General features: G+C 39.8%; 1 protein-coding gene across 1 annotated transcript; it reads left to right on the top strand.

Annotated features, from left to right (window-relative positions):
• The first annotated feature begins 258 nt into the window (after positions 1-258).
• On the top strand, positions 259-25,688 carry LOC143733414 (synapsin-2-like). The gene is made up of 11 exons (XM_077225120.1): positions 259-786; positions 3,762-3,819; positions 3,895-3,986; positions 21,961-22,117; positions 22,201-22,290; positions 22,395-22,457; positions 22,546-22,688; positions 22,784-22,858; positions 22,939-23,041; positions 23,192-23,329; positions 23,971-25,688. The coding sequence occupies exons 1-11, from the start codon at positions 482-484 to the stop codon at positions 24,103-24,105; spliced, it is 1,359 nt and encodes a 452-aa protein (XP_077081235.1). The 5' UTR covers positions 259-481; the 3' UTR covers positions 24,106-25,688.

Here is a 25,688-nt window from a genome sequence, read left to right as displayed (position 1 = left end):
TGAAAATAAACAATGAAGCATTAAAACGGGAGCATTTTTATTTGGCTCTAAGTCCGTCTGTCAAGATTGCATATCGGTTAATAATAAATTAAAGTCAAGTTCAAATATACTGCAATGTCTTTTTACATTCCAACAAGAATCAAGGGTAAGCTGTGATAAAGCATGCAGTAAATCAGTAAGAGCGTGGTGTGAACCTTTAGTAAAACAGAAGAGCTCTGCTATGAGGAGACTGTTGTTTCCCCCACACATGCACTGCAGGAACCCTTCTGTCGTGAAGCATGGGGGAGGGGAGAGAGACGAGCATCTCAGGCAGGGATGCAGCAAGCGTCTGATTGGCTGTTTGCATGTGTGACATCAGAGATGGTGAAAGCAGAGAGGGGAGGAAATACTGCGACTCGAGGAGGATCCCAGCATCCCAGCTCTGACTGTGTCCTGTGGGATAAACGCTCTGCATCTATCTCCAGCTCCTCTAGTCTCCATCATGAACTACCTGCGCCGGCGTCTTTCGGACAGCACCTTCATCTCCAACCTGCCAAATGGCTACATGTCTGACCTGCAGAAACCAGACCCTCCTCAGCCCCCCCCCCCGGGCCCCGCTCCGGGGTCCCCGGGCCCGGACAGGAGAGCCCCCGCAGCGCAGGCCCCGGGCTCGGGCTTCTTCAGCTCCATCAGCAGTGTGGTGAAGCAGACGGCCGCCTCAGCCGGGCTGGTGGAGCAGACGCCCGTGTCCACGCCGGGCCGGAGCCTCAAGACCCTGCTGGTCATCGACGGAGCCCAGCACGACTGGTAGGAGCAATGCTCTTCACTGATGCTCTCTGATAAACAAGCGTTATTTGGTTTATCCTTGTTTTTGCATTAGTGCTGAGCTTAATCATTATCTGATTGGTGGAGAATATAGTAAATGCACGTTTCATTGCTGGTATTGACTGGGAAAAGGCAACGCCATCACTGCATAAATCGCAGGTCTCTCTGGTTCACGCGCTTAAAGTGTGTTTGATTCTATTAAACTGAGTCTCTAGTGTGAGCATGGGATTAACACTGAGACAAGAGACATCTCTAAAACAATGTGATTTATATATTATTATTATTATTAAATACACATATTTATTATTAAATACACTTGCTTTGGTGACCGTGCTTTTTCTATTGCTGGTCCAAAATTGTTGAATTGTCTTCCACTATCCATAATATACTTACCAGGCTTTTACAACTGTCTTTGATTTTTAATGTTGAATAATTCTGATGTTTTTGATGTAAACTTCCTTTGTCATTTGGTTTGCGGTCTTTCTTTTTATATTCATCCTCTTGTACAGCACAATGGCCAACTACTATTGCTTTTATTGTGCTGTATAAATAAGTTGATTGATTTATTGATGGACATGTAAAGGAGTATGGGTGAATCTGAGGAGCAGGAAATATCTGGAGCATTTCCAGTGTTTAGCAAATCAGGTGACACTCATGCTTACATACTATTTCATATCTTATTTATCCACAGTTCCCTGCCATTTCTTCAAACGATTAATGTGAATCTGAGTGAAGTCATGCTAATTATTTAGTTCTGTATTTGTACACATGCAGAGGTGATGGTCAGATATTGTTCAGTCATGTGACAAACAACTGCTGTTTGAGAGGTCACACACCACATATATCATCGTTTCACGACCCAAGCTCTTTAATTCCTGTTTGTGTCAAAGCTCAAAAAATAAATACATAAAAAGAAACATGTAATAACCTATAATACATGTCATGTTCAAAAGGTTTGTCATTAATATATTTATATTATGGCTCTTGCTGATTTAAATCATGCATTCATGTAGTGGTCACAAATGGAAAAACACAGCCTTGTTTTTTAGGGTTTCTAGTTACTTAATTAGTAATTAACTTTAGGTAACTAATTAATTGCCAATTATAGATTATTGTTACATTAAGTGAAAAAAGTGTTTGCTTCTCCTTTTACTTTTCTTTTTTAGTATTATGTTAATTTATTGTTTGTTGCTTTCTGTTGGGGCGTATTAAACAGCTGAGCTCTTTTCAGGGAATGAACTGCTTATTTCAATTAATTTCATTGAGAAAAATACATGTGCTTAGTTGGGATTGGGAATCATCTGAGATGAAATGGGTCACTAATACCCAAAGTGAGCATAGGTTTAGATGTGTGGCAGTGAACAGCAATAACCCCTGCCTGAAAGCTGAAGGAAGTCTGTTGTGTTCGGATCGGTACGGTGACGATGGACTACAGTTTTAATTTAAAGACCATAATATGTTGAAATCTTCAATATAAGGTCCTCCTATTGTGTCCTCTTTAATGCCTGTTTAATGTTTTCTGGAGCATATGAAGTATGTCATCTACTGTACCTGTCTTTTAGTACAATACCTTTATCTATAAGAGCTGTGTCATTGGTAATTTCCCAATGTAAAGAACATCCTCTCGCAGATGAAGACACACGGATCTATTACAGGACTAATATTCTGGAAATATACAATCACCTTACATACTGCCCATCTGTATCGTTTTTACAGCTCTTTAGTGTTTTAATGCTTTTAGTGCTCTTTTAAGGCCTCCAGCGATTTATTTTCTTGAGCAGAGTGTTCTAGTAAGAGATTCAATGTTTAAGAAATTAAAATCTTCCACTGGTTGTTATATATTTGTCTATAGGGTTCCTTGGCTCAGTTTACCCTTACACAAATGCTGTAAGTGAACAAATTTGACATATCATAGCCTTTGACTGTAATACATTAAAATAATTAGATGTTGACATTAAAATGCTTTCTTTTGTATTGGGATATGGCCCAAAACTTTCAGCTCAGACATTTAGGAGTTAATAATTCTACTGTACAGTATACTAGCCCTATGAACTACTGCTTTTACTCAACTACACCAGCTTACCTTTTACTGCGCATAAATAGGATTTTTGACTTGAAGTGCTGAAGTGTTTAGAGGATCAGCATTGAACATCTGTGTGGAGAAACACTCGGCTGAGGTTTAGCAGTCCTACTGTTAGTGCACTTCATGACACTATTTCTGACATGTGTAATTACTAGCGAGAAGTTGAAACTCCACTGCTCTGAATTATAGCTTTGTGTTACTGAGTTGACAGTACATCAGCAGTCTAAATCAATGTTGGCACTACAGCTGTAAAAAAAACTTTGCTAAAGTGATTATTTTGAGCAAGGATTAACTTGGACATTATTAAAAACATTATTTTAGCTGAAGTATTTGTATCAGTAGTACTGTGTGTCCTTTGCCCTGTGCTGGTTTTACACTGTGTGTCTAAGGGGTAAAAGACCTCACCTTTACATTTATAATATATTTATAAAATTTTTAAACAAACAAACCAGTTTTATGATTTTTTCCCACACAGAATCAGTTGCTCCATCAATGTTCAATACAAACATATTTTTTCTGCAATCATACACTATGGTAGAAAGCAAATTTTTCTTAAAGTGTGTCTTTAGTCCCGTTGTACCCTAAAACTAACAGTTATTCTTATTAGTGTTGGACAAATAGATAATTAAAGACATGAGTTCACAGATAATAAAGCACATAATTAAGTTAATTTTTCTTATTTGCTTGTGAAATGCAAATAACTCCTATGATTTTTTGCATGATACAATTTATTTTGACCTGAGCATCTCCTTTTAGATGATTCTCTGAACAGAACAATCAAATCAGACACAATGGAAATATATTTTAAGTGTATATTTTATCACTTTTTAAATCATCTTTTTTCTCCCCTTTTCATTTTTTTCCTTTTCTACAGGGCCAAACTCTTTAGAGGAAAAAAGCTGAATGGAGGTTATGACATTAAAGTTGAACAGGTGAGTTTATGAAAGTCAAAAGACAAATCAAATCAAAATATTCTTGTTTATTCCTTCATTTCTTTTGTAATTCAGGCTGAGTTTGGTGACATCAGTGTTGTGGCTCATGCTAATGGATCATGTAACGTGGCTGTGCAGGTTTTGCAGAATGAAAACAAGATCGTCAGGTAAACTTGTGTTTATAAATAACCTCAAGCTGTTCATATTGTACTGCAATAACGGAGATAATGTGCAATAACTTGAATATTATCTAAAAACATCAGTTTCTATAATCTAATGTGCTATTGTGTGTACAATAACAGTCATCAAAATGTCTTAATTTCAATCAGTATGAAAGCTAAATTAACCCACTCAGAGAGAACTAGTTGATGCGTCACATGAAAGCTGTATCATTATCCTGGGATGTAATAAAGGACAATTATAATAAAAGGCCATTCATAATGATTTGAGTGGCTTGTCGTCACTAAGACAATGCTTCTGTTTACACAAATGGCCCATGAATTCACATAAGTCTTCAGACACATATTCAAAACAATGTCTAAAATGACTATATGAGACATTATATGAGTATAGATTATCATACATATAAAATGAAAACATGAAAACGGGCTGTGTTAGAGACGTGTGTAATGTGCCCTATCATGCACAGCTCCCACACAGACACTGAATGAGCAGGGAACGGTTTCGTTACATCTCCAGTCTATAATGTCTCACAGAAGTGTGCTGTGATGGCCAGCGTGCCGCAGCTCAGATGTCCTGAACAGAAAAACTCCTGAACGCTGCCCTGGAAGTAGCCATTCCTCTGGTAGAGTGAGCTCGAAGTTCTGGCGGAGGTTGTAGATTTGCGTTCTTGTAACACATAATTGCATTCACCACCCAGTGAGAGTGAGTCAGGATTGCATGATATAAAGTCGCAATTGTGTTATAAAGTCAGAATTGTCTTTTTTTCCTTAGAATTGGACTTTATAATGTGCAATTGCACGTTTATATCTCACAATTCTGAGAAAATATGTCACAATTGCGAGATATAAACGTGCAATTGCGCGTTATAAAGTCCAATTCTAAGGAGAAAAAAGACAATTCTGACTTTATTAGACACAATTGCGACTTTATATCACGCAATTCTGACTTTATATCTCGCAATCGTGACGGAATTTGCAATTCTGTGGCGGAAACAACCCTCTATAGCGAGCCGCTAATGAGATATAGGTTTCCCTTTATAAACGTCAGCCCAAGAGATGAAGAGCTGATTACTTTTCTGTAGTAACTTTATCTTTTGCACATATGCAAAGCATGCACTGGACGCTCCTCCTGCAATGAGGAAAAACAGCAATAGCTCCACAGTTCAGGCTGTCCCTGCTGTTTCACTGACTTTAAGAACGAAAGCTGGACTGGATTTAAGCATAACTTTTAATCCCCCCAATGCAAACTACATACAAGAAGAATGTACAGAGCACGTAATTCACTTCAGTTGCTTTGCCATAGTGCGCGCAAGCAGTAACGCTGTCTTCAGAGAAAGATGCTTTAAGACAATGCTCTCTAATGGTTCAATATGGGGCAGTGAGAGCACTTGTAGAATTAACAAACAGGATGTAGCTGACGTGTACCCTTCACAAACTGATATGTTCCCAAATCCCTCCTCGTGGCCCTGCTTTCATCCAATAGTTCCTGCAGGAAGCACAAAAACAGGCAATTTCCAACAATTTCCCCATCCAATCTGACCTGCCTTTACCTCTGAAATGGTGTTTGTTTTAAAAAAATCCAGTCATGGAACTGCACCATTCTGCTCATACTAATCAGGATAGCGGGAAACATGAGCAACGGGAGTTCAATCAGGCAGAAATCAATGTAATGGAAAAGGTAACAACATTGTCTGTGAGAGAGAATATCTCTGATCAACTGAGTGATATTTGGTCTCAATGTTGCTCTATACGTGAGAGAATAACACCGGACGTGATGTGTTGCTTGAGGCTGTCGACGCTGGATGCGACCAAGCGACTAATTCAAATCCATTTGTTCTTCGTGTCAGAAGTAGCGCGAGCGCTCAGAGTACGTCAGAAAGGTCATAAGGTTGTCTTATAGACATCATCACTGATTATAATGAGTTGTTCTATGTGCTTTTGTCGCAGTGCTGCTCCACACATTCAGTCTCTTTGCCAGACTGTGAAGCTGTGGAGATCGACCTGTTCATATAGGCTACGACTGAAACCCCTCGCACCGTTCTGCTGTTGAACACCCAGCCCAGAAGGGATGCATTCATTACTTCATCTTTTAGAGGGATAGGACCTTCTCTAGCAGAAGTGTGGGTTCTCCAGCTTCTCTCTGTGGCTAAGCCAGTGTGCAAGGCACAGGCTCTGATATGCTCTCGTTCTCAACAGCCCCAGGGAAATGAGAGCCATCAACACCAATAACCTCAGACCGAGAGGGACTGATTGCAATGACTCCATACGTGAACCCTGTGGGGAACAGGTCTCGGCCCTATGAAGCCTGCCTGTTTTTCTCACCCAGGAGATCGGCAGGGTTGATTTGCTGCATCTGTGGCGTAGGACTGTTACTTTACCTTGAGCCGTTTAGACTGTGACATGATGAGGGGGTGAGGGCAATAGCCGCAGTAATCTGGGTAGCCCTCGTTGTACTGTGATGTGAGGTTCACGCGAGCAGGCTGATGAGGACTAGCTCCCTTCCCCCATACCTGGGATATCCAGCTGTACAAAACCCTTAAAGGGGTGGTTGATTATGATTTCACTTTTTAAACTTTAGTTAGTGTGTAATGTTGCTGTTTGAGCATAAACATCTGCAAAGTTACGACACTCTTAGTTCAAAGCAAAGGGAGATATTTGCTTTGACAGAAATCGCTTTTTAAGGACTACAACAAACGGCTTTTAGGGACTACAATGAGCTTCTTCACGGGTTAGTGACATCATTCACCCTAAAATTGACATAAACCCAGAGCAGGGGTTCTCAACCTTTTGCAACTCATTGCCCACCAATGACTATTTAAATACATTCCAAGGACCACCTTTCCAGATATGATAGTATGAACACAGAATAACAGAGAATTCAAAAAGTACAATGATATACTCTGCTGTTAATCTGTTATGCCACTGTAGCAGACTAGGTCAAGTCATCTATATAGATGAAAACTGTCTATAAAAAAGACTCTGCAGGTTTACTCAGTAACCAATCTTGTAACAGGCTAACTGTAACAATGGGTCAGACACACAAGAGGGGAACATTCACTCTATTCATTAGCAGAAATGTTCATTCACCCCAAATTACATAGTGTAAGTATAATTTATCAAATACAATTAGCGATATTAACATGACTGTTTAAAACAATATTCATTTGGCTTCCCAACACAGCCCGGGTGTTTTGAGGTCAAATGTTTCTGCAGCTTTGATGGTTTTTTTAGCGCTTCATTTGACACATTTCTCCACATTCAACACATTGTGCCTTCGGCTTAAGGGGGTCGCACACCGAACGAGAGGCTTTAAAGTGTAAATTGCAGGTTACATTTTTCACGAAGATAATGCAATGTGCTTAATAAACATAAAGATAAGAACCACCCACCATTGTTTTTGTAGGGTTTTTTTTATGCCAAAATGCTGAATATAATATGAAAAGTTGGTACTTTTTACACTCCCTCTCCCTTCCACTAGGCTGGGCGTGACGTCATAAAAGGGACTCAAGCTTAGAGTTACCGGTAGTCTAACGGCAAGTAGGCTAGCAGTTATATTGGAGGAGACCTAACTCAGCTAGCAAAAATGGTGTTGATGAATGAAATAACCCAATTGTAAACATACTCGTGTGTGCTGGCTGTGAGATTACCGTGATTCTGCCTGAAATGAGTGTAAACTATTCGCTAAACAAACGGGTTCAGGCAGCATGCGTCAAAACCAGGATGCTGCGTGAGGCACATCAGATTAATGGATTATTTGATGATAATTTTTACTTTTCACACCGTTTTAAAAAATAAAAAACGACAGTACAGTATACAGTACTCATAACTTCGAATTTTATTATAATTGTGTTTCATATAATATACAGTTATGTCATTTTTACTTGTTATATCAAATGTGATAATTGCTAGTACATTTAAAATATCAAAATATGCTCCCCATACAAATTTTAAATGAAATAACGAGGTCATAATATTGTGAGATTTACACCATTATGGAAACAATAGAGAATGAATCTACATTCTCTGCGATCGATTCGCGCTTGGGTAGCATATTTCGACAAGGCAGCACAAATCGTCTGAACACCGGTCGACGATTGCTCCACTAAACTCCAAAACGCGTTCACCTCACAGCAGCATGCTGATTCCATTGGGTGGCATAGCCCACACAAACACCTGTCAAACACAGCGATAGTGACATCGATCTCTTTTTTTTCTTTCTGACAATGAGCATCGCTAATTAGTTGCGATTTAGCACACGCAATATCGCGTTTCTGTCTGCAGATGCCAGCAAAAGCGCCATTGTGCCTGTGCAGTGTGTGCATCTCCACAGCTCTGATTAGGACTACTAACACCATGTAAGTAAATAATGTCTTCAGTCGTTGTCCCTCCTTGCTATTCTACATGACGACAAGATTTTGAAAAGACTTTGTTCCCTAATGTTATCCGGGTTAGCACCAGGTTAACCTAGCTAGCTCAAGCTACTCACCATGACACCTGGCCAACCCTCAACTCATTTTCCTCACACCAAGCATTGATAACTCTTTGAGGGCCATGATGTCTGGCAATTTCCTCCCCTCTCTCACACCTGACTGATTCAAAATTGTCCATAGTCAAGCCACAAACAGTAGGAATCTAGAGGAGTATGGGTTGCTACTCCCTTTTATGACGTCATCACCCAGTTACGGTAAAAAACATGTTACCTTTGAAGAAACCCCAATAAATGTTATTTTAACGCATTTTAATACAGACATTTTTAAATATTTACATATTGAGCACTTTAATCTGCACATTAATTGGTTGTGGTGGTTAACCTGCAATTTACACTTTAAAATTCGAACACATTATTTTCTATGAGTGTGTACAAACACCGGCATCGCCATTCGGCGTCTGTCCGCGGCACCCAGGACCATGTTTAAAATCCTGCCGCGCCACAGAGCCCCATTTACACTGACTTAAGATAGATACAAGATACATTTTGTTTTACATTAATTTACAGAAATCAGCTGCGTGGATGAAAATTATCGGATTTTCAGGTGAAATTCTCAATGAATTCAGTTAATGTACGTCTTGAGGTAAAGTGTTCTATAGCAGACTCAGCAACGGTTGTATTTAATTGGAGCTACAATACAATCATAATAGTACAGATATTATCTTAATTTAATAATGTCCTTAAACATAACAATATTGCTGGCCATAAACTGAGAAAGTGCACGTCTGGTGTGTGATACCTTGAGTTGTCCTAGGGGCAATTTACACCTGGCCACTTTAAACTGTGGAAATGCATCTGGTTGAAACCACATATGTTAATGTTACTCCTCCCAACAATGCTAACAAATAAACATGTGAGAGCGTATTATAGGCTATGCCTATATATGTCATGTTATAATCAGATATGACGGCACTACTGCAGTGGGCTACGAATCGCTGCAGATGAGAGCAGCTGAGCATCATCAAGCCAACGCACAACTATTGCAAATCAAAGTGAAAGTAGTCGCAGACGCTTAACACACAATCATCTTCATTAAAAGTAAAGCAACGAAATTATCTTACCATGTGCCATTGCCGTTCTCTCCTATTGTGGTCTTTGATTTTGAAATTAGCTGATGATCAATAAATTGCAGCTCATATCTTTTGATTTCGGTGACGTTAACTCCATTAAATCGGAATTGCGGGAATTGAAGATCGGATTTAGGCTATATCCGTTTTGTATATCCGTTCAAAAACACATTTATGTGACCAAGTGTAAATGGAATCGTTTTTATAAATCGGATATCTATCTGATCAGTAAAAACACATGAAGTGACCAGGTGTAAACAGAATATGCTAATCAATGACCAGAAGATAGTTAACTCAACATCAGCTAAATAAATGTATCAACTAACCATTCAGAAATGTTGTCTACATGTTGTCACTTCTTCTTGAGTCTCTCCATCATTGTCCGACTCCGATTTGAACATAAAAGGCTGAAAGTCTTTAAAATGTTCACACACACACACACACACACACACACACACACACATACACACATAAGCTGTTGCCCCCTGTGCCGGAAGCAGCAGCTCATTTGCACATAAAGGGACAAACACAAAAACAGCACGTTTTTGCTCACCGTCAAAAAGTGACAATTTTAACATGCTATAAAAAATAAATGTGGGGTATTTTGAGCTAAAACTCCACATTCAAACTCTGCGGACACCAGAGACATATTTTACATCTTGTGAAAAGGGCATTATAGGACCCCTTTAACAAGCACATGGTGAGAATATGGTTTGTCCCAGTGCCTTTTCATCTCCACAAAACATGACAGGACTGCTGGATGGAATTGTCTATCCAGTATGAGGCGTGATGGCAGGCACTTACCATCACATAGATCCCGGTCTACCCCTTGGCCCACCTGTTGAGAGGGCTAGACAATGGAAAGTTTTGCGGCAGACTTCCATGAGGTCCAGGGGAAGACCTCCACTCTGGTAGCTAGGTGGATGATATTTAGCAGATGGACATCTTCGTCCTCCACCTGTGTGGGTATCTCCCCCCAATCGTCCATGATGTCTCCCCGTCTGCTCAGCCCCCTGTCTGTGCTGAGGGGAGAACCACAACTCCGAGTCCTTGTTTCCTGACACCACACGGATGGGAAATAGAACAAATACTATGTTCTTTGCAGTTTTCTCTATGCAAATAACTCTTATTTTTCTGTTTATGATACAAATCAAGTCGTATCTTTGAAGTTGTGATTATTGATCAGTTAAACTTCACAGAGCACATTGCTAGTACTGCGTGGTCCTGCAGATTTGCCTTATACAACATTAGGAAGATTAGAACAGTAGAAAGGAGTCACTTGCGCTTCAGCCTAGTTAATGCTCACTGAACAGGACACAAAAATCTGAGGAAAAGGACCCAAGGTCTAGCTAGGACCAAGGAGCAGGACCGGAGCACAGTAGTTTTAATATTGTTATTAGTACAGAATGACTAACGTTTCGACGCCCATGCGTCTTCTTCAGAGTCAAACTGTCAATGGCAACAATATACAGAATTTAAAGAGTCAAAATTCAAGGTATTGGCCACTGGCTTAGGTGGGTGTGGTGCAACAATTATCCTTTCCTATACAAGCACTCAAGTCTAAACAAACAGACAAAAAAAAGACAAAAAAAATCAATCAACAACAACTATTATTAATACACACATACATACACATATATATATATATATATATATATATACATATAAATAAATATATATATATATATAGATATATATACACACACACAGACATATAAAAAAACACACACACATAAGTAAAAAATAAAAAATAAAAAAATAAAAAGTTTACATGCAGACCCGCTAACAACATGTCTATAATTAACTGAGAATGTGAATTATAAAAAAACATGAATTATAAAAAGCATGAAAGGCCCAATTCCTCATTAAAGCCATTTGGTTCTACTATGTTAAGGGTGAAAATCTAGAAAGCCTCCCGTTGTAATAGTGACTTCACTATGTCACCTCCTCGCTGGGAGTGTAGAATTTTTTTCAATACCCCAAAATTTTATGGAAGCATTAGAACCATGATAAGCTTGTACATTATGCCTCGCAATTGCATAGTTTATATTTCTGTTACGAATTGTTACTTTGTGTTCTGCAATGCGTAGTTTGAGGGGGCGTTTAGTCTGACCTACCAACCCACATGGACATTTCAACCTGTAAATCACGTGGGTGTTGTTACAATTAATGAAAGAATTGATCTTATATTTTTTACCTGACTGGGGATGGAAAAATTGCTTTGTGTCATTTGAGTTAGAGCAATGGGTCAAAATTGGGTGCAGTGCCCACATCAGTAAGAACCCAAGGGAGGAGCCGGTAACCACGTAGGTTTTGATGGAGGGCTCATGGTCGTGTGGACCAACCTGTCACTCAGTGAGCGAGGGCGCTTAAAAGTAATACGTGGTGATTCTGCGCATATAACTTTAAGAGCTGGGTCACTCTGCAAAATGTGCCACTGTTTCTTAATGGCATGGTTTATTTCTCCGCCAATATGGGAGAAATCTGTGGAGAAGCAGAGTCTTTGCACTGATGCGTTTGGTTTTAACTAGGAGATGTGCTCATTGCGTCAGTCTGGCTCGTTCATAGGCTGCAGGGATATCACTTACAACATATCCCCTGTTACGGAAGCGCTCTGTCATTTCTAATGACCCGCACTCAAACTCGGCACCACTACTACAGTTCCTTCTAAGCCGTAAAAATTGGCCAATAGGAATATTTTTAATCAGTTGTTTGGGATGGTGGCTTTCAGCTCTGAGGAGGGTATTTCTTCTAAGAGGTTTACGATAAATCGATGTCTCTAAACCTCCTTGAGAATTTTTGTAAATAGTCAGATCCAGAAAGTTAATATTGTCTGTGGAGTGGTCTACTGTAAATCTCAGGAAGGGTGTGGTAGAGTTAATATAGGCCATGAATATATCCAATTCAACCGAAGTCCCCATCCAAATGAAGAAAACATCATCAATATATCTCTTCCAAAGCGGAATTTTAGGGAGGAATAAGTTGTTCACAGGGTTATCAATAAATTTCGCTTCCCATAAACCCATTACTAGGCATGCGTACGACAGTGCAAAACAACTACCCATACTGACCCCACGCTTCTGCAGGTAATAGTCGCCCGCAAACTGGAAATAGTTCATTGTTAAAACAACTTCCGACAATGTCAGTAAGAATTCATTGGGAGGAGCTATATCAGTGGCCCGTCAAGTCAAGTCCAGTCATCCTCATTTATATAGCGCTATTAACAATGTAGATTTTTTCAAAGCAGCTTTACAGAGATAAACATATAATTTAAGGTAACTGAGATTGGTTTGGTTTTATAGTGGCTCTTGAAAAATGTTTTTTTTCCAGCTAAAGTTAGTTTTGATTGATTCACTTCCGTCTAAATGATCATTTGTTATTAAATTAGGGGCCGCTAAGACGACACCGTTCTCTCTAAACAGACTTTAAACGTGAACCTGTGACAGACGCTGATGGCGTTCACATGCGCATTAAGAATCGATTCTATAGTTATGTGCGTTTGAATATATGTGCGCAGGTTTGTAATTCCTTACAAACCATGCCTAAACAAACTACTTGTCTATAAATTTTGATGCAGAATTTTTATTTTATCTTATCACTTTGGGTAGGTACGCGAACCGAAAAATTCCACAACGCTTTATCTGTAGAGTGGTATAGGGATCCTCCATAGGGAGAGGCTAGTTGGCACTTCAGCACTGCATTGTCATCGGGTCCAGGCGAAAGTCCTTCGTCAGATCTGGAAACGGCCTGGATCCAGCAGGCTGCGGGAAAACCTCGGGATAAACAAAGACACTAAAATTAGCGTAGATGCCATTCTTCTTATGATGTAACGAGTACATCAGGATTTGAGGGAAGTGTTCCCAGTTCCGGCTGACCTAATCTAAGCAGCCTAATATTGAATTATAGAAGTCTATAGAGTGTTATGTGAATGCTAGGTCAAAGAGATGTGTTTTTAGTCTAGCTTTGAACTGACAGACTGTGTCTGCTTCCCGGACAATGTTAGGAAGATTGTTCCAAAGTTTTGGTGCTAAATAGGAAAAGGATCTACCGCCAGCAGTCGATTTAGATATTCTAGGTATTATCAACTGGCCAGAACTTTGATATCGCAATAGACGTGAAGGACTATAATGCGTTAAGAGCTCGCTCATGTACTGGGGAGCTAAACCATTTAGTGCTTTGTAAGTAATCAGCAATATTTTGAGATTTATACGATGTTTAATAGGGAGCTAATGCAGTGTTGACAGAACCGGGCTAATATGGTCGTACTTCCTGGTTCTGGTAAGAACTCTAGCGGCTGCGTTTTGAACTAGCTGTAGTTTGTTTATTAAGCGTGCAGGGCAACCACCCAGTAGAGCATTACAATAATCTAGCCTTGATGTCATGAACGCATGAACTAGTTGTTCCGCATTTGTCAATGAGAGCATATGACGTAATTTAGATATATTTTTAAGATGGAAAAATGCGGTTTTACAGACACTAGACACGTGACTTTCAAATGAAAGATTGGTATCAAAGAGCACACCCAGGTTCCTAACTGACGACGAAGACTTAACAGAGCAGCCATCAAGTGTTAGACGGTATTCTAGGTTATTACGTGTGGAAGTTTTTTGTCCAATAATTAGAATCTCTGTTTTTTCAGAATTTAGTAGTAGGAAATTACTAGTCATCCAATTTTTAATATCAACTATGCATTCCGATAATTTTGTGAATTGGTGAGTTTCGTTAGGTTTGGAAGAAATATAGAGCTGAGTATCATCAGCATAACAGTGAAAGCTAATTCCATGTTTCCTAATGATATCTCCTAAAGGTAGCATGTACAGAGTGAACAGCAACGGTCCTAGTACTGAGCCTTGTGGTACGCCATACTGAACTTGTGATCGATAAGACATCTCTTCATTTACTGCTACAAACTGATAGCGGTCAGATAAATATGATTCAAACCATGCTAGTGCAATTCCACTAATGCCAACATAGTTTTCTAGTCTATTTAAGAGAATGTTGTGGTCAATGGTGTCAAATGCAGCACTAAGATCAAGTAACACTAATAGAGGGATACAACCACTATCGGATGATAAGAGCAAATCATTTGTGACTTTAATGAGAGCTGTCTCAGTGCTATGGTGCGGTCTAAATCCTGACTGGAAATCCTCGCAGATACCATTTATTTTAAGAAAGGAACACAGTTGTGAAGATACTGCCTTTTCTAGTATCTTTGACAGAAAAGGTAGATTCGAGATCGGCCTGTAATTGACTAATTCTGTAGGATCAAGTTGCGTTTTTTTAACAAGCGGTTTAATCATAGCCAGCTTAAAGGCTTTTGGTACGTATCCTAGAGACAAAGATGAATTAATGATGTTAAGAAGAGGATCTTCTGGAAGCATCTCTTTCAGTAGTTTAGTCGGTATAGGGTCTAACATACATGTTGTCGATTTAGATGAATTAACGAGTTTGCAAAATTCTTCCTCTCCTATGGCAACAAATGAATCAAATTTTACCTCGGGGAGACTTTAATGCTGTCCCTGATGTGATGCTGTAGTAGACGGTTGCATAGTTATAATTTTGTCCCTAATATTATCAATCTTATAAGTGAAGAAGTTCATAAAGTCATTACTGCTGTGTTTCTTGGAAACTTCTGGGCTTGAAGCTTTCTTTTTCGTCAGTGTAGCCACTTTTTCAAATAAATACCTTGGATTATGTTTATTTTCTTCTAATAGGCTTAAAAATAAGCAGATCTAGCAGCTTTTAAAGCCTCTCTGTAAGCAATCGAGCTCTCCTTCCATGAAATCCGAAATACTTCTAGTTTTGTTTTCTTCCAGTTGCGCTCCATTTTTCTGGCTGCTCTCTTAAGGGCCCGGGTGTGCTCGTTGTACCACGGCGTTGGACTATTTTCTTTAATCTTCTTTAAGCGCAACGGAGCAACTGTATATAAAAAGTGCTGGAAAGGAGAGAGTTAAAAGTTTCTGTTGCAATATCAAGTTCTTCTAAGCTATCTGGGATGCTGAGACGATGAAACTGATTAGGAAGATTATTGATAAAGCAATATTTAGTTGCAGAAGTGATAGGTCTAACATACTTGTAACACTGAGTCGGCTTTGCAGCCTTGGCTAAATGTAATTTACATGAGACTAGATAATGATCTGAGATGTCGTCGCTCTGCTGCAGAATTTCAACAGCATCAACATTGATTCCATGTGATAATATTAGATCTAGAGTATCATTACGACAATGAGTAGGTCCGGACACGTGTTGTCTAACTCCAATAGAGTTAAGAATGTCTTTAAATGCCAATCCCATTGCATCTTTTCCATTATCTACATGTATATTAAAATCACCAACAATTAGGACTTTATCTGCAGTCAATACTAATTCTGATAGAAAGTCAGCAAATTCTTTGATAAAATCTGTATGGTGCCCTGGTGGCCTGTATACAGTTGCCAGCAGAATTCTCAAACTTGATTTATCGTTTATATTATATATTTTTACATTAAGCACCAACACTTCAAAAGAAATATATTTTAAACTAGATTTTTTAGTGGTTTTGAAAATATTACTATAAATTACAGCAACACCTCCCCCTTTGCCTTTCAGGCGAGGTTTATGTTTATAACAGTAATCATGAGGGGTGGACTCATTTAAAGTAATGTAATCGTCTGGTTTTAGCCAGGTTTCTGTCATACACTGCACATCTAGGTTATAATCTGAAATCATATCATTAACTATGAGTGCTTTTGATGTAAGGGATCAAATATTCAGCAACCCAAGCTTTATCGTTTGCTCATCTGTATTATATCTATTTTTTATTTGTTGAATATCAATTACATTTTTAACCTTAGATCGGTTTGGACGTTTTTTGGATTTCCAAATTCGGGGAACAGACACAGTCTCTATATGATGATATCTAGGTGAAAGAGCCTCTATGTGATGGGATTTATCTGACCTAGGTGACGCGAGGCCGCTAGCAGACGGTCGGTTTAGCCAGTTTGTCTGCTTCCTGACCTGAGCCCCAGATTGTCATGTTTTGTCTCTAAGACTATGAGCCAAATTACTAGAGAGAAGAGCAGCACCATCCCAGGAGGGATGAATACCATCTCTTTTCAACAGGCCAGGTTTGCCCCAAAAACTTTTCCAATTGTCTATGAATTCTATATTATTTTGCGGACACCACTTAGACAGCCAGCCATTGAGTGATGACAATCTGCTAACTATCTCATCACTCCTTCGAACAGGAAGGGGGCCAGAGCAAATTACAGTGCCTGACATCGTACTTGCGAGTACGTAAATAACAATCTTAGAGAATTTACGATTAGCATTAGCCAGCACTTTTAAATTTGCTTTGATGTCAGGCGCTCTGGCTCCCGGCAAACATGTGACTATGTTGGCTGGTGTCCCTATTTTCACGTTCCGTGTAATAGAATCGCCAATTACCAGGGCACAATCAACAGAATTCTCAGTGGGTGTTTCACTGAGTGGGGCAAATCGATTTGTTGTGGTAATCGGAACGAAAGAGTGGTTTTTTGATCCGTGACTAGAGCGATCCCTCACTGTCACCCATCTGCCTGGTTGCACAGGCAATAATTCAGCCGGAACCGAATCATGTAAAGAGTTCACTATGCTAGGCGCATCCAAAGTAGAATCTAAAGCTCTAGCACACTAACTATCCTCAATTAAAGTTTGGATGCGTGTTTCTAATTCTGAAATCTTCTCCGTCAGCCTGACTGTTTCCTTGCATTTATCACATATAAACCCTATATTGCCGACGGGGAAGGCTATGCTAAACATGTAACATGAAGTGCAGGTGACAATAACAGGACAAGACATTACTCACCGTGTTTGTTGACTGATTCTTACTCACCTGGGCTTTTTATGAACTCAGAGGCGCGGGCCCGCGCGAGAAAATAAATAAATAAATAAATAACTGAGCGCACGGGTGGCGCGTTAACAGACTAGCCAGTTACTAGCGTGTTATTCGAACAATAACGGAAGCTAGCGATGTCAGGTTAATCTGGGATGTTGTCTAAGCTGTATTTAGTAGTATAAACAACTAGAAATGGTAGTAAATGATGGTTCAGAACAGCAAGAAATACAAAGCTAATACGAGGCTTAGACGGAGCTTACAGCCTCGAAGCAAACAAAACACAGCAGGCAGCTAGGCAGACAGGCAGTGATGACAATCTGCTAACTATCTCATCACTCCTTCGAACAGGAAGGGGGCCAGAGCAAATTACAGTGCCTGACATCGTACTTGCGAGTTCAAACACCTCTTTAATATTAATTTCGGTGATCTCCGACTGGCGGAGTCGAACATCATTAGTGCCGACGTAAATAACAATCTTAGAGAATTTACGATTAGCATTAGCCAGCACTTTTAAATTTGCTTTGATGTCAGGCACTCTGGCTCCCGGCAAACATGTGACTATGTTGGCTGGTGTCCCTATTTTCACGTTCCGTGTAATAGAATCTCCAATTACCAGGGCACAATCAACAGAATTCTCAGTGGGTGTTTCACTGAGTGGGGCAAATCGATTTGTTGTGGTAATCGGAACGAAAGAGTGGTTTTTTGATCCGTGACTAGAGCGATCCCTCACTGTAACCCATCTGCCTGGTTGCACAGGCAATAATTCAGCCGGAACCGAATCATGTAAAGAGTTCACTATGCTAGGCGCATCCAAAGTAGAATCTAAAGCTCTAGCACACTTACTATCCTCAATTAAAGTTTGGATGCGTGTTTCTAATTCTGAAATCTTCTCCGTCAGCCTGACTGTTTCCTTGCATTTATCACATATAAACCCTATATTGCCGACGGGGAAGGCTATGCTAAACATGTAACATGAAGTGCAGGTGACAATAACAGGACAAGACATTACTCACCGTGTTTGTTGACTGATTCTTACTCACCTGGGCTTTTTATGAACTCAGAGGCGCGGGCGCGCACGAGAAAATAAATAAATAAATAACTGAGCGCACGGGTGGCGCGTTAACAGACTAGCGAGTTACTAGCGTGTTATTCTAACAATAACGGAAGCTAGCGATGTCAGGTTAATCTGGGATGTTGTCTAAGCTGTATTTAGTAGTATAAACAACTAGAAATGGTAGTAAATGATGGTTCAGAACAGCAAGAAATACAAAGCTAATATGAGGCTTAGACGGAGCTTACAGCCTCGAAGCAAACAAAACACAGCAGGCAGCTAGGCAGACAGGCAGTGATGACAATCTGCTAACTATCTCATCACTCCTTCGAACAGGAAGGGGGCCAGAGCAAATTACAGTGCCTGACATCGTACTTGCGAGTTCAAACACCTCTTTAATATTAATTTCGGTGATCTCCGACTGGCGGAGTCGAACATCATTAGTGCCGACGTAAATAACAATCTTAGAGAATTTACGATTAGCATTAGCCAGCACTTTTAAATTTGCTTTGATGTCAGGCGCTCTGGCTCCCGGCAAACATGTGACTATGTTGGCTGGTGTCCCTATTTTCACGTTCCGTGTAATAGAATCGGCAATTACCAGGGCACAATCAACAGAATTCTCAGTGGGTGTTTCACTGAGTGGGGCAAATCGATTTGTTGTGGTAATCGGAACGAAAGAGTGGTTTTTTGATCCGTGACTAGAGCGATCCCTCACTGTCACCCATCTGCCTGGTTGCACAGGCAATAATTCAGCCGGAACCGAATCATGTAAAGAGTTCACTATGCTAGGCGCATCCAAAGTAGAATCTAAAGCTCTAGCACACTTACTATCCTCAATATAAGTTTGGATGCGTGTTTCTAATTCTGAAATCTTCTCCGTCAGCCTGACTGTTTCCTTGCATTTATCACATATAAACCCTATATTGCCGACGGGGAAGGCTATGCTAAACATGTAACATGAAGTGCAGGTGACAATAACAGGACAAGACATTACTCACCGTGTTTGTTGACTGATTCTTACTCACCTGGGCTTTTAATGAACTCAGAGGCGCGGGCGCGCACGAGAAAATAAATAAATAAATAACTGAGCGCACGAGTGGCGCGTTAACAGACTAGCGAGTTACTAGCGTGTTATTCTAACAATAACGGAAGCTAGCGATGTCAGGTTAATCTGGGATGTTGTCTAAGCTGTATTTAGTAGTATAAACAACTAGAAATGGTAGTAAATGATGGTTCAGAACAGCAAGAAATACAAAGCTAATACGAGGCTTAGACGGAGCTTACAGCCTCGAAGCAAACAAAACACAGCAGGCAGCTAGGCAGACAGGCAAAGAGACCGTCTTGCCCGTCTTGCAAAGAAATATAGTAACGCCTCAGTCCCTGCTTTATGAGGAATGCATGTATACAAACTTTGCACATCACAAGTTACCTGCATGAAGTCATGGTCACATTCAAACGAATCTAAATGTCTCAATATGTCGGATGTATCCCCTAAATAAGATGGTAATTCATAAACATATTTTTTTTTAAAGAAATCGAGATATTGTGACAGAGTTTCAGTTAGACACCCAATACTAGACACAATGGGCCTGAGTGGTGGATCAATCAGGGATTTATGTACTTTGGGAAGTCCATAAAATACGGGACATACAGGATGTTTTACAATCAGAAAGTCTTTTTCTTTTTTAGTGATCCAACCCCTTTGTAATGCCTTCTCCAATACCTGATCAATCTCCGATTTATGATGTTCTAGGGGATTACGAGTTAGTAGAGTGTAACATTCTTTGTCATTTAGTTGGGACATGATACTCAAGTTGTATTTTTCAGTATCCATTACAACAATTGAACCCCCTTTATCGGCAGGGCGAATAAGAATATCTGATCTCTTTTCTAATTCATTCAAACTCTTTAATTCGGACTGTGACAAATTCGATCTCTTTTGGCGTGCATTTTTGCATCTTATTAAACTCGTTTTCCACTAAATACTTGTATGTAGTAATGGAAGGGTTCAGATTCGAGTAGGGAACAAAAGTTGTTTTCTTTCTGAAAGGTTTATTTTCTCTGATTAGTGACTCTGTGCTGACAACAGTGGAAATTGACCGCACAGAGTTACCAATAATAGGCCTCGATAGACTCGATTTAGGGGTTGAAAAAAGGTATAAGTTGGAGTGATAAAAGTATCTATCTTGAGTTTGAATGGATTAACAGCATTGGTGGGGCAAAAAGATAAACCTTTACTTAGCACTTCCGTCTCTCCCTCAGTTAGGTTCAGTCCCGAGATGTTAATCACAGTCTGTTCAGGTTGCGGGGGTTGCGTGGGGAGCGGCGCGTTGGTTCTGCTGGATAAGTTCAGCGACATCTGCCTCCTTGACCCTCTCGAATCCCTACTTGTCCATTTAGACGAGGAGGCTTGGCATTGGGAAAAAAATGTATAGTATCATGTTGGCTTTCGGCGTTAGGAAGATTAGACCCTTCCTATTAGACCCACAACTCCTCGTTCAAGCGCTTGTTCTTTCCAGACTGGACTATTGTAATGCTCTCTTGGCAGGTCTTCCAGCATCACTGTCAAACCTCTGCAACTGATCCAGATGCTGCAGCAAGAGTGTCTTTATTGAGCCGAAGAGACACACATCACACCTCTTATAAACCTGCAATGGTTCCCAGTTGCCACTCGAATCAAAGGCACTGATGCTTTCCTACAGAACAACCACTGGCTCTGCTCCCTTTGTACCTTTATATTCGAGACTTATGTCACATCATCCAGGTGATGCTGCACATTGTGGGTGTTTGAGGAGATTCCCCCTTCCATGTGAAGCGCTTTAGGTACCTAGAAAAGCGCTATATAAATGTGATGAATTATTATTATTAATTATTATTACCTGCCATTCAGAAGCTTGCATTCTGCAAGTGAACGTTGCCTCGTGGGGCCAGCATCTCAAAGAGGCACAACATCTCTTTAACACACCTTTAAAGTACATATACTGTGTTATACTAAAATGGGAAGGGTCACAGCACTTGCATATTGTTGTCCTATTGTTAGTTTAAATGCTTCAAGTGCTCTCCTCATTTGTAAGTCGCTTTGGATAAGAACGTCTGCTAAACGATTAAATGTAAAATTGTTAAATCTGAAAATTAGGATGCTTATTCATAAGAATGGACAAACTCGCCTTGGCACGGCTGTTTTCCACTCTTGCAAAAAGACACGCGCCCAGCCAAAAGCAAAACAGGATTTACAGCACCGGCTGTTACAGGACCAACTCAGTCTGGAAACGGCAAAACGGTAAATGTAATAATGCTCTGCGAGTGCAGCTTTCAAAACCTTCATGTGTGAGAATAGTGCAGCAGGGACACCCTGATCGCGATCATGATTGGCCTGTCAGTTGGACAGATGGGGCACTGAATGGATGTTAGAAGGAGAACCATTGTGACATAAATGTCAAGCATTGCATGTATAACTACAGTTACTTATGTCTGTGTACTGTATGTGCCTACAGGTCATTTAAGCCCGACTTTGTCCTGATCCGACAGCATGCTTTCAGCATGACAGAGAACGAGGACTTCCGTAACTTAATCATCGGACTGCAGTATGCTGGTATTCCCAGCATCAACTCCCTGGAGTCCATCTACAACCTCTGTGACAAACCCTGGGCCGTAAGTTTGAGGACGTTCAGTCTGACATGGCGTTTGATAGATGTCTGATATCTCTAGCCTCATCTCTCTAAACTTATTTGCAGTTTGCATGTCTGATCAGCACATACAAGAAACTTGGACAGGAGAAATTTCCATTAATTGAACAGACGTTCTACCCCAACTATAAAGAAATGGTAAGAGATTGTTTCACAAACATTTTTTTTCCAGCAATGTGATCAATTACTATTATCTGCATAATTAAATGAATAGATAATCTGTTTGTTCGAAAACAAACCAGGTGACCATGCCGGCATTTCCCGTTGTGGTGAAAATCGGGAACGCTCACTCTGGTGTGGGGAAGGTAACGCTGAAACTCAAACAATGACTGTAGAAGAAGAGCTTTGTGATTATGTAGTTAAACATTTAATCTAATCGTATGTGTTGTTAAGGTGAAAGTGGAGAACCACACAAAGTTTCAGGACATAGCTAGTTTGGTGGCCATCACTCAGACGTACAGCACATGTGAACCATTCATCGAACCCAAATATGACATCAGGATCCAGAAAATTGGAATTGATTACAAAGCTTACATGTGAGTAAAGATGCTTTTCTGCAGAGTTTCTGAACACATCTCAGATTCAGCTAAATGCTGTTCTTGACAGAAGAAGAATGCTCCTCGTTTCATAGGAGGACGTCGGTGTCAGGTAACTGGAAGTCCAACACTGGCACTGCCATGGTGGAACAGGTGGCTATGACAGACAGGTAACCCACACAACAGTGGCAAGCTTTACAGCATCTGCTACAGGACTAAGCATGACTAAGCCTGTTGCGTTGTCTTGCAGGTATAAGCTTTGGGTAGACACCTGCTGCGAAATATTTGGAGGCCTTGAAATCTGTGCTGTAAAAGCTATTCATGGAAAAGATGGAAAAGATTACATTACTGAGGTATGTGCTGTACTTAAAATGGCTTGGTTAAAATGGTTGTATAGATGTGATATACAAAGACATTGTAGAACGTTTATGTAGGTTTGTATCTTCAACCATTGTGTTTTACTCTTCATGTAATATCACTGATACCTGTGTTTTTGTGGGTAGGTAATGGGTTCATCTATGCCTTTAGAGGGGGACCATCAGGCGGAGGACCAGCAGCTTATAGCAGACATGGTCATTGCCAAAATGAATCATGTTATGTCACAAAATCCCAAAAGACCAACTGCTATTCAACCAAAACAGGTACATGAAGTAACAACACACTGCAAAGACAAAACAAAACAAAGCTGACTTACAATTTTTTTTACACCCCCCCCCAGTTAACTCAATCAATTCTGTCCAACTCAAATTGCAGTTTCTGACTACTAAAATATTTTGTTCATATAATAGATAACTGATAAAGACTTATTTAATTCAATATGCCTAAGCAACTAAATGTTGTTTAGAATTTAGCAATGCAAGGAGCAACAATATGTAGGGTTTTCCCCAATTGTTTTTCAAAGCCTACTGAGGCAAATATATTACCTTGATAGTTAAATATATTGAATCTAAAAGGTGCAATGAGAGTAACATTTACCTCAAATTTACCTTAAATCTCAAAAACGTTAATGAATGATGATCAACAAATATTAGTGAAGAAGATATTTGAACTCTAAACTGTATGTTAACATACATGTTTGATTATTCTAGTTCTGTTTATATAAAATAATAAATTACTCCAACTAAAAAAAAAATCTATGTTCAAGCTTCTTCACATTTGTTAGGATAACATTTTGCAAGTTGAATGTTTTCTATTGTGCAGAACAAAGTACAAGTGAGTCAACAGCTCGGATTCTCTGTTGTGCATGTCACATGTATGAGATGTGTGTGTTTGTGTGTTTCAGGTTACTGTTGAAAAGGACGCTTTGGTTGATGTGAAGAACGGCCCACCGCAGAAAGCTCCTCCACAAGGCTGTTTGCAGTACATTCTTGACTGTAACGGTGTTGCTGTGGGACCAAAGTTAGTGCAGGCAAACTAAAACAACAATGAAGAACTTCTGACAGGTTGTGTTCAAACATTCAAACGGTGGCCTGAGATGCAAGTGAACATATAATGGGTAAGAAAGTGTTCGTTTGGGCCTGATCTGTATTTCAGTCTGTACTGTGTAATTCTCACTGTTGTGCGCTTGTGACGGTTGCTTTTGTTTCTACGTGAAGCGGTTTTCTCTTCAGGGTTGTTGTGTATGGTGATACAGCAGATTGTGCCTAGTGCTCTTTTAATTGTACTATATATATATATTTTTTTTTTTTCTTGTTTTATGTCTATGTTTCAGTAAATTGTAGACAAAGGGTGTGTGTGTGTGTGTGTGTGTGTGTGTGTGTGTGTGTGTGTGTGTGTGTGTGTGTATGTGTGTGTGTGTGTGTGTGTGTGTGTGTGTGTGTGTGTGTGTGTGTGTGTGTGTGTGTGTGTGTGTGTGTGTGTGTGTGTGTACATGAAAGAAAGACTATGAAACGTAAATTAATACTTTAATTGCATGATCGAAATTGTGTGTTTAACGGTGAGGTGTGTGTTTTTCTTTTGTGATCACTGTTAAAATAATAGATATCATTCTCGCAATCTAGTATTGTAAATGTGCTATAAAATATAGTGAAATGTATTTCCTACATTGAATGAAAGCTATATGACTGGAAATTTGTCATTTTTGAGTTGCAAAAATGTGGACAATTTGTTTCTTGTTGACAATATTATTGCAGAATAGCAAATTAAATAAATAATAAGCAATACAAATGAAACTCTGAACAACCACTGATCACTCTATAAATAATGGTATGCTGTTTGGATTCTAGTATGTGGGGGGGTAAGCAGGGTGTGAATTATGGGTTTAAAGGGGCAGTCAAGTAGTCTATCCGTAACATGAAGCTGACTGATGAAATGGGTAATATGATTTACCTGAGCTGTTGAATTAAATATGTTAGGACAAAGAACATAATATGTTTAAAATGCATATAGACAGTTCAGTTGAATAATAACAGACCGTCCCATTTAACAAAGCTCAGTCCAAGCTTCATGGCCTTGGAAGGATACCGCCTCTGAACTGGGACACGGCTACTGTCTGGCCTCATAACTTCTCAAAGGACTTTCACTCTCCTCATGAACTCACCTTTATGTTACTTACCTGTTGGACTGCTGCTATTTCATGGATTCTTGGAACTCTGCTTGTAACCTTTATTTGTGGATTTACCCATCTATGGACCCGTGTGGAGAAAGATTGTGACTGTGACTTTAAGTTAAGTGACTGTTTGATGTTAACCCCGCTTCAAAGAAATGTGATGAATGTTTCTGTTTGTGATTTACTCCCATTGATGAAGGTAATTCTGTGTACAATGTGTTATACTAACCTGAAGCCCTGGACAAACTGATGGTCCTTTGTTGAGATAATTTCCTGGAAGCTGGCATGACTGAGATCCTTCTGTTGATGTACTTCCCAGTGTTTTTGTTCTGCCTCGATCCTGTGTACGGTCAGCAGCTTACCAGCAAACAGCTGCATGTGGTGACTCCTTGTAGTACTCCTGTATACTTTCCTGTGTTTGCTTTAATAAACACACCTGTGTCTTGACAATA

Source organism: Siphateles boraxobius, unplaced genomic scaffold, assembly GCF_051911475.1.
Source record: "Siphateles boraxobius isolate OS27281-9 unplaced genomic scaffold, OSU_SipBor_1 99, whole genome shotgun sequence".
Lineage (NCBI taxonomy): Eukaryota > Metazoa > Chordata > Actinopteri > Cypriniformes > Leuciscidae > Siphateles > Siphateles boraxobius.
This window is presented reverse-complemented; position numbering and strand designations above follow the sequence as displayed.

Coding starts and splice junctions, on each gene's coding strand:
- LOC143733414 (XM_077225120.1), top strand. CDS start 482: ATGAACTACCTGCGCCGGCGTCTTTCGGACAGCACCTTCATCTCCAAC. Junction 22,689..22,783: donor ATTGATTACAAAGCTTACAT/GTGAGTAAAGAT, acceptor CTCGTTTCATAG/GAGGACGTCGGTGTCAGGTA. Junction 23,042..23,191: donor GAAAAGATTACATTACTGAG/GTATGTGCTGTA, acceptor TTTTGTGGGTAG/GTAATGGGTTCATCTATGCC.